General features: G+C 39.9%; 1 protein-coding gene across 1 annotated transcript; it reads left to right on the top strand.

The window, feature by feature from the left end:
• The first annotated feature begins 8,197 nt into the window (after positions 1-8,197).
• Positions 8,198-15,091, top strand: LOC137261684 (zinc finger protein 585A-like). Its single transcript, XM_067799463.1, has 2 exons — positions 8,198-8,242; positions 11,360-15,091. Exon 2 carries the CDS (start codon positions 11,462-11,464, stop codon positions 15,089-15,091), a length of 3,630 nt encoding a protein of 1,209 aa, XP_067655564.1. The 5' UTR covers positions 8,198-8,242; positions 11,360-11,461.
• Positions 15,092-15,774: the final 683 nt, after the last annotated feature.

Raw genomic sequence — 15,774 nt, 5'->3', positions numbered from 1 at the left:
AGCTAACTCTCGTTACACATCGCTAGGAGAAAACAATTTCCTACTAATTCATCCTTCAAACGTAGGACATATAATTGTTCATCCAAAAACACCGTTACACTCAGTAACAACAAAACACACCCATTATCAACATTGGGACACGCTGCTTAGTGAGCACAGCGAGACAACAAAGAAAGTCAAAGACAGAGAGACAGAGACACCTTACGCCAGTTTATCTTTAACATAGCCGCACCATCGACCATGGCGTTTGGGCATACGGTCTGGTTTACAGTTATTAGCTGCAGCAGTTGCGCCTCCCCTGCGAAGACTATGGAAACCATACCGTTTAATATCACTAACAAACGGTGCCAAAGCCTCCAGAAATATGTCTCGCAACCTAGTATAAGACATAGGTTTGTTACTTCTCCTCAATACATACCGTCTCCATTCTTTGTAACATTTCTAAAGATGTACACATCTGACTCAGGATTAATGGAGGCTGTCTGTAAATACATCTCCAAGCATCAACCGGACAAAGATCCGTGCCTGTTCTCCCAATCACAAGCCAAGCAAAATCTCGATAAACATCTTTTTTTGACTTTTCAGTAAACAATAACATATGAGAATTGTAAAACACAATATCTGAACGTGTTACATGAAGTAGTTCCTCTGATCTCAGGAATCCTGCGTAAGCTAGTGAACACATACATGTAGTTATTGTCCGTAAATTGTACAAGGGTGGATTTACAATTTTCGAATCGAATAAACAGCGTAAATTTCATTAGTTACGGGCTCTTTTTTTTCACAACTGACGTAACTGAGTTCCTCTTGGCTGACATTTTTCATTTGTTTATCTGTCCGACTCACCAGCCCAATAATCGTGTGAACATGCCTTAAGCTATAAAAAGTTAAAACATTTACAACTGATGAAATAGATTAACTTCTCTGCACAACAGACAACATGTATATGACACAATGCAACAGACAATACATCAAGCATGTTACTACCTTTCGCCCAACTTTTCACCGCCAGCATAATCATAATGGTACTTGCTCACAGTAGACTGGGCTCTGGGCTGCCACAGCAGGTCCGGTAACCAAGCAGAAAGTTCAGACATTGAATGCTCAGATCTATGTTATGCTTACGACATACAGTATGGTTCAAAATTATTGAGAATAGCTAAAGCATTTCATATTATTAAACGAGAACAAATCAGATAAAATTGAATGTATTGTGAAAGTGAACTGACCTTTTCATGTTGTGTAGGTAACAATTTAATATTTTATCAAGTCTCCTTGAGCTTCACGGCACAGTCTAAGACGGGTAGGCATACTTCCTATCAGAGAGGTTAGTGTCTCGTGAGTTATGCTGTCCCAGTATCGGACCACTTCTCTCTTCATGTCTTCAATTTTTGTCAACCCCTTTTGATTCACACATTCCTTCATCATCCCCCAAATGTTCTCAATGGGATTTAAGTCAGGACTATATGCAGGAAATGGTAATGCAGTCACATTTTTCTCCTGAAACCACTGCTTGGCATGTTTTGCGGTGTGTTTAAGATCATTATCTTGCTGCAAAATCCAGTCATTTCCATAAAACACATGTGCACTTGGAAGGAGAAAATTATCTAATATGTTAGTGTAGCGTTGACTTGTCAGATTTCCCTCAAACACACACAGCGGGGTCGTTCCTAATAAGGATATCCCTCCCCATACATGAAACTTTGGGCTGTATTTAGGTCGTCGATACAACGGTGCTGACGCAGACTTTGTCCATATTTTCACATTATTGGGATATACCCATATTGAGCTTTCATCAGTAAAAATCACATTTTCCCAGTCAAAGTTTTCATGTGCCAAACACCATTCAACACGCCTGTCTTTATGTTCTTGTTTCATGAGAGGAGAAGGAATTCCAGTCTTTTTCTCCCATCCAAGATCAATCAAATTTCTTCTAACTGTAGATTTTGATACAACTGTTGATCCCCTTTCTATCATTACATACCTGATGTTGGAGCTGCTTGCCCTTTGCTTTTTAGACGCTAAAATTCCCAGCCGGACGCGATCTGAGAAGTCCAATTTTCTGGGTCTCCCTGCTCCTTACTGGTGCCCCAAATCCTTTCCCTCTTTAAAATTCTTCCTAATCCTATACACAGTAGAAAGAGGAGTTCCTGTTCTCTCTGCCAATGTATTTACATCATCAATTCCTTGATTACACAACTCAAAAATCAACCTTCTTTTATCTTCAGCAGACATTGTTGACAGTGCTGAGGAAAATGACGTCTGCTACAAATTCAGGGGAGGTAACTCTAATTGTACTATACTCAGTAGGCCAAGATGAGTTACCTCCCTTATACCATTACTTAGTGTTAAGTATCAGTGAATCAGTTGAGGTGTTAGGACAGCTCAAAGTAAGAAGAAAAATTCTCAATAATTATGAACCAGACTATACCTCAAAGATGTCCATAGCCATTGACTGCAAGTGCGATTGCATGCTGTCTTTGTCTGCAATGCAGGCTCGCTGACTTGGTGGACACATGTCATCGGTTCCTAACTGCGCGAATCGATGCTCATTTTGTTGACCACTGGATTGTCTGGTCTAGACTCGATTATTTACAGACCGCCGCCATATAGGTGGAATATTGTCTGCGGCGTAAAACTCAATTCACTCACTCCAGTATTTGCGGACACCATGTGTGATTGAAATAAGGAATTTTAAACCAGTTCGAATAACTGTTATTTTTTAGGAGAAAACGATTACAAAACTATTTCCAAATGTTCCACGCGCTTTTCGCTTAGTCATCACCGTTATATTCCGGTGAGATGAGATGTTAGATGTGTACAAAAGGATTGATTTTTCCGATGTATTCACTGGAATAATGGTGCCAGTTTGGCACGCCACAAACTACATTCTCGTTATTAGCGTCGTGCACGTGAGCATCATGCCACAGACTGCAAACTCCTTGAAGTCCGTCATCTTCAACAACGAAAGAATATATTGTCCTAGAATCTACACAACGATCACTAAAATCATTAATTACTTGTTCTGTTATTATCACATTTGGTCTGCTTAATGTCTTAATGTCTGTTATTGATTTTTGATCGAATGGGGATATGTTATTGCAGATAATCGTTCTGTTTACTATGGAACCAAGGAGAAAATAATATTCGGAATAGTAGTCAATGCGTAAAAGCAATATTTTATTTTACAACGGCTTTTAATATGATATTTACTTGTTTTTAACGAGGTCGTTCATATCACTCTTAAGTATAAAAGAGGTAGTGCGTCTTCAGGACCCTTATGGATCACCGATTTATCTTTTAATGTTGAAATTCTGTATTTACTTATGAATATATAATCGATGTCCTATATTTGGACGAAATAACATTAAATACTAAAACAACTCTAAGTCTTCAGACAAAGAGCGCGTAGAGATGTCTCTGATAAGATGATATTTCAGATAAGAAAGAATATACTGGTCGATGACATATATATATATCGGTACATATATATATCGGTGAAAGGTAGTAGGCTACGGCTGGACTAGAAAAACTTAGGATCTATTACAAAGCCGGTATTGGTTAAATCGTTCGACGTCACGCCAAAGATGCGGGTTCGATTCCCAACATGGGTACAACGTGTGATGACCATTCCTGGTGTCATCCACCGTGATATTTGCTGGAATATTGCTAAAAGCGGTGTAAAACAAAAAAATTCAACAGCTGTTCCTCCAGAGAGACGTGTATCTTTTATACCTAGTTATTACTTGCGCTCCTGAAAATGCATATTTGACTGCATAGTCCGCGCTGCCGGCTACACCGTTGTATCCAGGACAAACCGCTGCCCACGTACTCTACACTGCCAATATGTTGCAGGTCTAAATACTACGATTAAGCTAAATACGCTCGGTTTCAGGAACCTTTTCGACTGTCATTTGTCTGATACTTCAAAGTCATGAGATTGAGATGGTCAAAATTATTTTGATACTTCATTCATATTAGTGTTTTTCAAACGGAGACATTCGCATGGAAGCCGCGTACATTTTTGTGAATCAAACTTGGAGAGCAGTACAAAGTACAAGGAACAAAACGTAATTTTTTTGGATTTGAGACGTAGTGTTATATTATTAGCCATCTATCTAATATTTCTGATCACTCTTCCCTATTTTATTGGACAAAATAGTTATCGATGTGGCAAAAGGGGTTACTTCTGTTGTGTAAATAATTATTCATACAGGACAACAGTTGATATCACTATTTGATTTGAAGATATCGTTAAACAGATTATAGACAATAAATTTAAATAAAATTAAATATATGAACTCATTCTATCTAATTAACTTCGTATTTCGTTGTTATAATTGATCGTTAACAACCCACCCCACTCTTGACTTATTAATTGCAATATGTTGTTACATTGTTACATTTATACATCAACCCTAATCGGCTTCGTAATTATATTGTTTTCCTACGCATTCTTCCACCCTCCTGGTGGCTTGGGTCAGCGCTGGCATGGACGGCTGCGTTCACTAAGCGGCTCTTTTGACAGTAGCGATGGTGGTGGCGAGTGGTCAAGTCAGAAATCAGTTGAAGTTAAGCACCGTCGAGCTCGGACAGTTCTTGGATGGGTGGGCCGTGACTGGCAGTTTGACTTCTGACAGTTTTTAGGAGTTCGGTCCTGCCCCACAAAGAAGCACATGTGGTCTCACTTTACGCAAGTGAGATTGTTCAAACATTGCCTCTTTTCACCCGCTGAGACAATGTGATGTGACTATAACCTTCTAGCGCCTCACAGGCACCTTGGGTTATCCGGGGTAATAATGATGATCATGCTTTGTTGCATGGAGATTGGCGCATAACAAGACTTCACATAATTATTATCTCGTGGTTCATCACATCAGACTGCTTGTAATAGTCTTCAGACTAGGCGACACCCCTGATCTAAAAACTTAACACGTTACATTAACTAAACTCGTTACACTACAGTTTACACCTATTTAATAATGACATTGCATAATATTTATATTTTCCTCTAGTAAGCTAAACGGCAAAATACCTTCATGCTGATGTGGACTTAGTGGATGTCCTGTCATCGGCTCGTGGTTATGGTCCGCTGCTCCTCGTATGAAGTCCTCCCCTCTCTGTGAGACAGTGGCAGTGCATCGACCCTCCTTTGGTCGCACAGAGCACCACCAGTACATCGCATATGATCTTGACTTCTGTTAAAGAAACATGTATCAGTGCAAAAGTCCAGTCTAAGTAAACTTATCCTCAGTACTTGAGACTCAGTGGTGGAGTGTAAGGAAATATACTGAGACTAAGTTTACTTAGACTGATGTTTGTTATAACAGAGGATCATATCACAGCAGGCGCAGTGATAAACAGTGATTTGGCAAAAAATTCAGAATGGGATAGAAAGTGGCGAGTAAATTTTACTACTAGTAAGACTGAGAATAAAACATTCACTCGAAAAACGAAAAATTATAGCAAGCCGAACTTATTAATAGATGGCGAAACTATTAAAGGAGTTGTTACCCATAAACACTTAGGTATAACACTTCAAAGCGATTGTTCTTGGGAAAGTTCATATCTGTGATATGGTAAAGGAAATGCGTCCAACGATCAATTGTCTTAGCAGTTTGAAATATCGTTTATCTCGGAAAACACTAAATACTTTAAATAGCTCCTTTATCTTACCCTGTTTCATCACTGCTGTCATATATACCACTGTTTGATCACTGCTCTCATATATAGGATAATTGTACGATTGAAGAGGCGACCTGACTGGAAAACTTACATTTAGACGCATTAAGAACTAAGTGCTCGTCGTACCAGTCATGATAAAATATACAAGGAAACCAATTATAGCACGCTGAAACAAAGACGACATGACTTCAAACTCATAATTTTCCATAAAATGTATAATCGTACGTCAGACTCCTAATTATCTGGACGATCTTGTACCAGGTAGAGTACTCCAACAAAGCAACTATAATCTTGGGGATAGCAATTCCATTCAATCTGCTGACTGGAGAACGCAAAGATATTCTCAATGTTTTTTTTACAGAGCACGATTATTATCACATCACATTATTACATATATCAGAAACATCTAAGTGTTCAAGTGGTCATTATAATGAAGACGTCGACGTCATTAACTACCTGTTTGCATGCCGGAACTATCAAAATTTAAGAACAACGGATTATTTTTATATTCAAGCATACGAAGTGAAAACTACTTTAAACGGTAATGGTGCACTGATATTTCAACAAATAGTGACTTTCTCAGTTCATTACACTAGTTCATTTCTAAAAGCAGGTATAATCTACAATATAATCTCTATATTGGCTCCCTGCTTAAAGGTCACATGCAACCAAAAAATCAAACATAATTAAAACACATTTTTCACTTATTCATGTCACATAATATACATTGCTGCTTTTAAAAAACAAATATACACAATTATAAGCATACAATAGCGATTCAAAAGTGCAATATTTTGTACTTGGGCTTACTTCCCCCGAGACGAAGCCCTCGGGAGACCGAACCCAGTCAAAGCGGGTGGATATGCACTCAAGTGTAACGACGGCTTCCGATTGGCTGTTTCATTTGCTGATATGCTGAGGGTTCATTGTGTGTACAGAAAGATGTTGTGTGTACAGATCTGTTTGATGGGCATTTTAGAAGTATAGCTAGTCACAAGAAAGTAAGATTCTTTATGGATAACAACTTCTTTTTGTGTACTTGATGCGTCATTTCAATATGGATTCATAGACTGTTGTCAAACAAAATCATATACACGAAAAGAAGTCGTTATCCATGAAGATTGTGTATAGAGATGTTAGGTTTTGAAAATGCATGTTCTCTGAATTTGCGCTCGATCCAATAAAAATCATGTCAGTAGAGATGGTAAACTACTGCATGGCTGGAATCTATCATTCAAGTACAAAGCAGGACTTGAAACTGACAAGAGTTTGAACCAGTTTCCGTCAGATCATCCGAAAAAAATGAATGTAGTTTGTTTGCAACCCACAGACATAAAAAATGCCACGTGTATCACACTTGCCTAATTACATAATGTGGCAGACATGGGACTCGGGTGCACGAGTCATAAATCAACTTATTTTCTTTATGTCGTATAGTCTGATAGGTGTTAAGTTCAAAGTGCACCTTCATTAAATTGGTTAATGACTGAAGCTGTGTATTGCATGTTGTCTTTAGCAGACAGGCAGGCAGACATATAGGTGTGAATAAACCAGACACTGAGCTTTCTCTGTGACAGAGACTGCTTACCACAATCAACAAGTTGTTTTACGTAACGAGTAGATTATTTAGTTGTTTGTGTACATAACCAAGATTAGACTACTGCTCACGACCTCAGACGCTGGGCATGCATACTGTTTCAAGCTCCGCGAACCTATTCACTGCGCATGCGTTATGGACGCAGCGCAGCACAGCTGTTGAAACCAGTTTTCCCCCCAGCGCTGGGGGGAATTTAGTGAAACGTTTGAACTCCGATTTCGCGGGCTTTTTTTTCATCGCGTTTTTTTCAACTTTATAGGTTGAATTGGCATTTTTATGATTTGTTTCGGTAAGTACATACCGAAAGGTACCAGAATCTGCAAAGTTGTGTTTTACGTTGCATGTGACCTTTAAAGTAAGCGCTTTGAGTGATCATCACCTCAACATATATATTCAGTGTAATACAGGTTTTACACAACTTGATTTTCTGCGGCAGCTCATTTCGTTGAGCATAACCAACACCACAACCGTGTTTATGTTTCAATCTTTTATCCGAGTGTTCTTTTGTCTTAGTATTATTCTTTTCATGTCAGATTAGTTCAAGTATGTATCCAGCTATGTTGGAACATTGTTCTGGAGCGGCGTTTACATCAGCCACTAGGCTTGTTCGCCTTTCCAGCTTCCTACTTTGTCTGAGCAAAATATGTTTAAACCAAAATATGGTATGAGGTAAAGACATGCTATTTTATAGTATCAACAAGAAAATGGTTTGTGTAAATACATTCGGTCAGAAGAAGAAAAAAACATATTTTATTGACATACATTCGTCAGAAAACATGTGGCTATAAAGAATTATCGGATAGCGAACACATAAACTGTCGCTACTTCTCAACGACACTATTGTCATGCGAATGCTGATGAAATGAGATGATGCGAGTTACCTCCCTTTTGTCATTCTCCGTTCACATGAGACAGTAAGTTCCGGTCGTACGAACGATGAAACAAATGAAAATTCGGCAGGTTTGTTCATAATTTTCAAGGTTTTAGTGTAATGGAATTCCTAATCATATTGATGTGATCAACATGTACGACTAAATAGGTTAAAGACAACTTACTGTCAACATGACCATTGAGTTCTACAGCCGCGTGTGATGGTTGACAGCCGCTCAGATGATCGGCTGCTAGATTTGTTACTGATATTTTTAGCAGCCGATACGTATCGCTGACAGACTCAGGTTGTGGGTCTAGCGTCTTCCGTTCCCCTCGGTCCGGAACCATGGTTAGTTCAGAGGCAGAGGGCAGTCTTCTGTCAGTAAGGGGAACTTTGCCTTTGAGTCAAAAGAATAATGTACTTTATCGAGCATATGTGGGGGAATTAATCAGACTCAAACCTGGGATAAACCCAGCGATTCACCACGGGATCTCAAGCATTGTCTCAGACAACAAGCACCTGTGTACATCTTCAGCACCCAATTCAGGCTAGTGTTTACATTGTTGCTACACGAGGGTAGCCAATTGCAAACTTGATTTAGTCATATATATTTTACGCAAAATATCTCAGGATTAGTCTGTTAATAGAGATGAGATGGCTGCCTAGACCCTAAAGCACAATTAAGTAAAGGATGTTCAGTTGCCAAGAGGTGCGCAACCTTCAGGAAACTAAATGTCAAGAAAGGTATACCGAACATAGATAATCACAATCCAAGGGCTAAGAATTGAGTTGCTGTCAGGATCAAATTAGGGATGGTTTTACCAAGCAACTGCATTCTTCCTTTTAACCTTACCCATAGATTGACATTTAAGCCCACAAACATAGCAAGTAATAGTAATAGTCTGCTTATGAGGCCACCTGATGAGGCACATTGCCTGCTCACAGTGTCACATACATTGCTATGTCCAGGCATAGGACATTTCCGTTCTTTCCAATTCTTTTTCAACTCCCTAGGGATATACAGCCATGCTACCTGTTCAGCACAGTGAACTAATCACTTTCATTGCCAGCACATCCTCACAGGTACCCATTTTATAGCTGAGTGAACGGAGACAATAGGGATTTATGAGTCCCTTGCTCTAGGATACCATGCAAATGTGTCCACCTTGGGACCTGAATCTCCACCGAGGATCAAACCAGGCCTTCAGGGTGATGGGTATACACCATACCACTGCACTGTTGTGATCCATGTAGCTGTTTAAGAAGTCTCACAAAACGAATTCAGAAATGTGTTGTTCCAAAGGAAAGTTAATTCAAAACACACTGGAATGAGTCAATGAAAATATCAGATTTCTAGATGACTGTATTAAATTTGACAACTTAGTTTGCAGAATGAAAACCACAGTATCTCCGTCTTTTACATGGCAGGAAGGTAGAACAGACCAGAAATACAGAACTAGGGATTGATGTTCTGTTGATGAATCATGGTTCTGTTTCCATTTCACACATGGCAGCAGGGGTTGGCTATGTATTGGTGAGTTTTATGAAATGTCCACAATTCTGGACCATGAGTAAGACTCGTGAAGGTCCGGGGTAGAGTAGGCCTTCAACAACTCATGCTTGCCATAGGTGACTATGCTTGTCATGGGAGACGACTAACAGGATCGGGTGGTCAGGCTTGCCGACCTGGTTGACACATATCATCGGTTCCCATTGCGCAGATCAATGTTCATGTTGTTGATCACTGGATTGTCTGTTCCAGACTCGATTATTTACATATACCCATCTACCTGCCATCTTTGTATGAAAAACTCGCATTATACATGGGTATATACGGTAGCTGGAATATTGCTGTGTGTGGCGTAAATCTAAACTCACTTACTCAGTAGACCATGATTTATATGTGAGGAGCATTGTCATGGTTTGGGCAGTGTCCCCCAAGGACCATCCTCGATATCTCCACTCATACATACCCATAATTCTCCACTATAGTGGAGAGTTATCGGAATGTATAGCCTGGAGATATCAGGGATGACAAGGACCCACATGACAGCAAACTGATCTTGAGACTGTGAACAAACATGCAGACATGCTAACATTGCTCCATTCACTATGAATATTGACAGAACTTGGAACTGACAAGGACAAACCACATTCTGCTGTGGTCATTCCCAGTTATGTCTGATGAGAAAGCATCAACTGGCCTGGTATGTTGGCTCAGTTTTCCCTAGTGCAGTTTCAGTTAGATGTTTTTATGCAGAAAGTATGCTACACAAGGAAAAGCATACACAAGTTAATCAACAGTTATGATAGGACGGCGCAGTATTACAGTATATATAATATGCTTTTCAAACAACTTTGTAATATTATTCTGAGAAGTGATATTTTGTGTGAAGAACAGATCAGAAGTTTTTGTGATTATCTTTGTATGGTATAAATTAAAATCTACACCGACTTTCATTCACAACATGTTTTCCTTTGTTATTCAATGGCAAAACAGCATACTGTATAGCTATGAATGTTTGTTAGTCTGAATTTTGAAATCACTGGTCCCAAACTTTTGAAGTAAATTTAAACTTACCAGGACTTTTAGAAGTAGTATTCATGTATTTTAATTGTGGCTAACATTTCCTGCAATTGCCAGCAGTTGAATGGATGGTGTAAATCCACCTAGGATCCATGTATGTAGCAAAGGTACTGTTAGTCCCCATGGTCCTTAGTCTGGTGATCTACCTTCTTTTGTTGGCGATCTGTAGCCTGTTTTTATGTTGCATGTGTCCAAATAGTGATATTAGTTTGAACTTTCCAGTTTTAATGCTAGTTGTGATATACTAGTGGTTTTACAGGGTTTCAGTTTCTGATAATTTTGGTATGCAATGTAATTTTAAATTGTTCTTGTCACAATATGGCTTGAATATTGCCAATGTGATTTTAAATATTAACTCACTCACTCACACACTCTTGAAATCACTCTCACTCACTCACTCACTCACTCATGAAATCACTGATTGTACAAGAAACAGGGTATCTACCCACACTCCTTTTACACAGTGTAACTTCGATTCCAAGAACATGTTTCGGCTCACTCAGAGGAGTCTGCAGAAAGAACAAATATAACCCAGGTAATCCATGACATTGTTCATAGTCCTTGTAATACAATGTAGGTCATAACTATTCCTTACTGTTACTTTGTTCTTATTTCCTAGGGTCCATGGATTCCATTGGAAGAGATAGTCTCCAGTGGATTTAATTTTGAACATCCCAAATCTCCCAGACCTGCCTGAAACCAAACACTGAGTTCAAAAAGGATGGAGGACATTTTTGTGTGTGGAATATGCAAAAACAGTTTTGGAGACATACAAGAAATGTCCAAACACATTGTAACCCATGTGCGTTTAAAACAGTGTAGCATATGTGAAGAATTTCTTCCTGATGTGGCATGTCTTTCACTTCACCGCTGCAGCAGTCATGAACCACGACTGTTGACAGGTGCTTGTGTGGATGGATCTCAAGAGACACTTGATCATGGAGGAACTTTGACAGGTGCATGTATAGATGGACCTCAGAATAGAAGTGATTCTGGAGGTCTGTTGGCAGAAGCTTTTGTAGATGGACCTAAGGAAAGATGCAATCTTGGTAGTCTGTTGGTAGGTGCTTGTAAGGATGGCCTTGAGAGTAAACATGATTCTGAAGGATTGTTCGCAGATGAAGGACCTTTGGATGAGCGTGAGAAGTTAAAAGTAGCCTGTCAGATTCCAGACCTTTCAGGAGAGAGAGACATGAATCTTGGAAAGAACAGCAAGATGCATGGAATTACAAATGAAAATCAGGACGATTTTGAAAAGAATGTGGATCAGGATCAGATGGGAATTATCATACCAGTCCACCATGTGAGTGGTGAGTGGGGTAATAAGAAGACACAGAAAGATGAAAGATCTGAACAAGCAGTTATGGATGCAGAAAAGAATAAAAGGAAGAATGATGGAAACACATTAAGTGACATTCAGGTAGTTGAAGGGAATGGCATCAACATTGAAAAGAAGTTTTTGCATGAAGATATGAGTGGAAGATGGAAAGATGACAGTGGAAAGCAAGAGAGTAATGTAGTTGAGGACAATGACCTTGGAAAAGATGACAATTGGCGGTCTTCAGATGGATCAAGTTATCCTGAGAGTGGAAAGGAGCATCGTGAGAGTGGAGATGAGCAAGAAGTTGTACACATAGAAGAAAATCATAAATATTGCAACACAAATTCATCTGATTCTGGTGAAACAAGTCATGTAGTCGACAGAGATAATTTGGATGAGGAAAAGCATGATGATGCTAAATCTGAGAATGTTCTTAGGTGTCAAATATGTGATAAGGAATTTGGGAGTTCCAGAGCCCGTAAAGTGCATCAAGCAACTCATCCTGGAGGTTTTGTGTCAGATTGTGATTTGTGCGGCAAGCGTTTCAAGAATGGAAGCAACCTGGCCAGGCATATGAGGATGCATCGTGGAGAAAAGCCATTCAAATGCAAAGTTTGTGGGAAAAAGTATGCTGATAGGAAAACTGTAATCGTACATGAAAGAGTTCATACTGGTGAGCGGCCACACAAGTGTGAGCAGTGCGGTAAAGACTTCAGTAATCCTAAGAGTTACAGGTACCACATAAGACAGCATCTTGGCAAGAGAGTAAAGTGTGGAACTTGTGGAAAGACCTTTGCTTCTTCAGCCAACCTGAGTGTGCATGTGAGAACCCATGGTGATCAGCAGTTTCTGTGTGACATATGTGACAAGGGATTCTACCAATTGGGCAACCTCAGGAGACATCAGAAGACTCACCAGCAAGACGGTGATGACACAGAGATGGTGATGAAGATCAACACGCAGAGTGGGAACTTGACCAAATCTACCCACATTCGGAGACGGGCTAAACTTCATAGGGTAACAGGTAGACACTCTAGACATAGATATGAAAGTCATGCTGATAAGTCGCCTGTGTCACGTCTGCAAAAGAAATATGGCAGGACAAAGATTGTGAAAAGTGGAGCCAAACCAGAAGAGAGTGTATTGCAGTGTGATTTGTGTAGCCAGGTTTTCAGTGATTATAGCAGCCTGAAGAATCATATTGAGCTCCATGTGAGACCCATATCTGTGAAAACTCGCTCATCTTTGAGATTAGAGTCTGCCAGATCTGTCAACTCTGGTCTCAAATGTGACCTGTGTGGGAAAACCATCTTGACAATGATGGAGCTGAAGAGGCACATTGCAGGTCATGTTGGCACAGAAGGGTTAGAAGATTGGGATGAGGAAGAAACTGACTGCCTGGATGGAGATATTAAAAACAGAACACAAGGAATCCTTTTCAAATGCTATTTGTGTGAGAAGACTTTTGAGCAAAGACAGTTACTGAAACATCATTTTCGGACACATCAAGATGAAAAGGGCCAGATTGTTTCATGTGATGTATGTGGGAAAGATATCATAAGCAAAAGATCTCAAAGACCATATTTATGTTTGGGATGTAATAGTGGCTCCCAGGGTGGAGATGCTAATGCTAAGGTTGAGACAGGAAGTAATGGTAAAAAGGCCGATGGAGATAATTCAGACATTGTTGTTAATATTAGTGGTTCTTTTAGTGATGAAAGCTTCATATCAGATCAAACTAATTCTGTTAGAGATACACAGTTGTTTGAAAAAGAAAACAGCAAAAGAAAATACAAAAAAGCACACAAAAGTAAAGTGTGTGAGATCTGTGGTAAAGCCTACAGGTCATCAAAGAGACTGAAGTTGCATCGACAAGAACATGACACACCTCCAGAGCCAACATTTACCTGTGAGATGTGTGGGAAGTCTTTCAATCGACTCAGTGGTTTGACACGCCACAAAAAGTCTCATGCTTCACCAAGGCTTTTTCCCTGTGAACATTGCCAAAAGAACTTTAGCTGCAAATCCAAGATGGAAATTCATGTCAGGACTCACACTGGTGAGCGCCCATATAAATGTACAGACTGTGACAAGACGTTTGCTGCCAAGTCAGGATACCATCAACATCGCCAACTGCATTTGCTTGGAAAAGTTAGTTGTCAGGTGTGCTCCAAGATTCTTGCCAATCAGTCCTACCTTAAACGTCACATGCGTATCCACACCCAAGAGAAGCCATACAGGTGCAAGCTTTGTGGTGAAGCATTTTACATGTATGGGACATTCCGCAACCATCGCCTTGCTCATCAAGGTATACCTCCCAAAGTGTACACCAAAAAGCAACCAGCAACATGTGAGGTGTGTGGAAAATATTTTCTCAGTAAGTATTACCTGATTTCTCACATGCGTCTCCATACAGGTGAGAAACCATTCACCTGTGAGATATGTGGCCGAGGCTTTGTCCAAGGTCATGGGCTCCGACGTCATCTTCAGTTTCATGAAAAGGAAAAGTCTCGTCCAGAGAAGAAATTTCAGTGTCAAGTCTGCCGCAACTTCTACCCTGACCTGAAGAACCTCCAGCGGCACATGATATACCACAATAGGGAGAGGAACTGCAAGTGCCAGCTTTGTGATAAGGCTTATATCAGGCCGAGTCACCTTAAGAGACATATGATAGACTCTCATAAGATGAATCCAAAGACTATGCAAAAGCCTCAGACTCTTCCACAGCCATGCGAATCTGATCCCCCACTTCTACAACCTCCCACTCTTCCACAGACCGTTGCTCCTTCAGCTCCATCTCCCCATCCTTCTCCGTCTGTCTCTGCTCTTCCTTACTCAGCAACTGCTCATGTTCGTCCTCAAGTTCCTCCTCAGGCTCCAGTTCAAGCCAGATCACTTGTTCCTCCAGTACGTCTTGGTTGTACCCTTCAACCTGCACCACCTGATCCAGCTCAACAGCAGCAGTATCAACAATCTCCAAATAATCTGCAGATGCACACCTTAGCTCCAGCCATGTTTAGCTATTACTGAGGCCAACTATATTATAGTTGTCAAAGGTGATGAAAGCAATGAAATTAAACTGCAACAAGAAGTTTACAAATCCATGTGGAAAGTATTAAATTCTTCTCTTTTAGATTGAAGCAGTGACTAAGGAAACTTCCTCTCTGAAGAGGCCCAGACGTTCCCCAGAATACTTGGTAGTTAGTCCTTAGATGATACATTTCCTCAAAGTAATTCTTCAAATTTACATATATTACTGAGTAAACCACCTTTGACAGTTCTTAATAGTTAACCTAGGTGGATTGTAAGTGCAATATTTGTTGAAAATGGTTGTGCTAATAGTTACATGAAAACTCGATGAAATGTATTGGTACCATGTCTTTCTTCTCAAGCTGTGGATATGTCAGGATCTGAAAATATGTGCTGCACATTTTTCAGCAGTAGATGTTTTAGTGAAACTGCAGACTTAATTCCTTAGTCATTTAAGATGCTTTTATGTTATTACTTAGGAAAACGCCACTGTTGTCAAATGCTCCACAATTCATCTTACAGGGTTGTCTCCCTTGGGCATGCAGGAAATCTGTGGGTATAATTAAGGGTCAAGTCCCAGTTCAAACTGATTGGTTTTTTTGTTTGTCAGTCCCATACCAACATCAAAAGGCATTCAACCTAACTCACTCACTCAAAACTGTAGCATAAGGATTCATAGAAAA

Source organism: Haliotis asinina, chromosome 14 (genome assembly GCF_037392515.1).
Source record: "Haliotis asinina isolate JCU_RB_2024 chromosome 14, JCU_Hal_asi_v2, whole genome shotgun sequence".
Classification (NCBI taxonomy): Eukaryota; Metazoa; Mollusca; class Gastropoda; order Lepetellida; family Haliotidae; genus Haliotis; species Haliotis asinina.
The sequence above is the reverse complement of the archived record's forward strand: the minus strand, read 5'-3'. Positions and strand labels throughout refer to the sequence as shown.

Excerpts from the sequence above, each read along its gene's own strand:
- LOC137261684 (XM_067799463.1), top strand. The coding sequence starts at position 11,462 with ATGGAGGACATTTTTGTGTGTGGAATATGCAAAAACAGTTTTGGAGAC.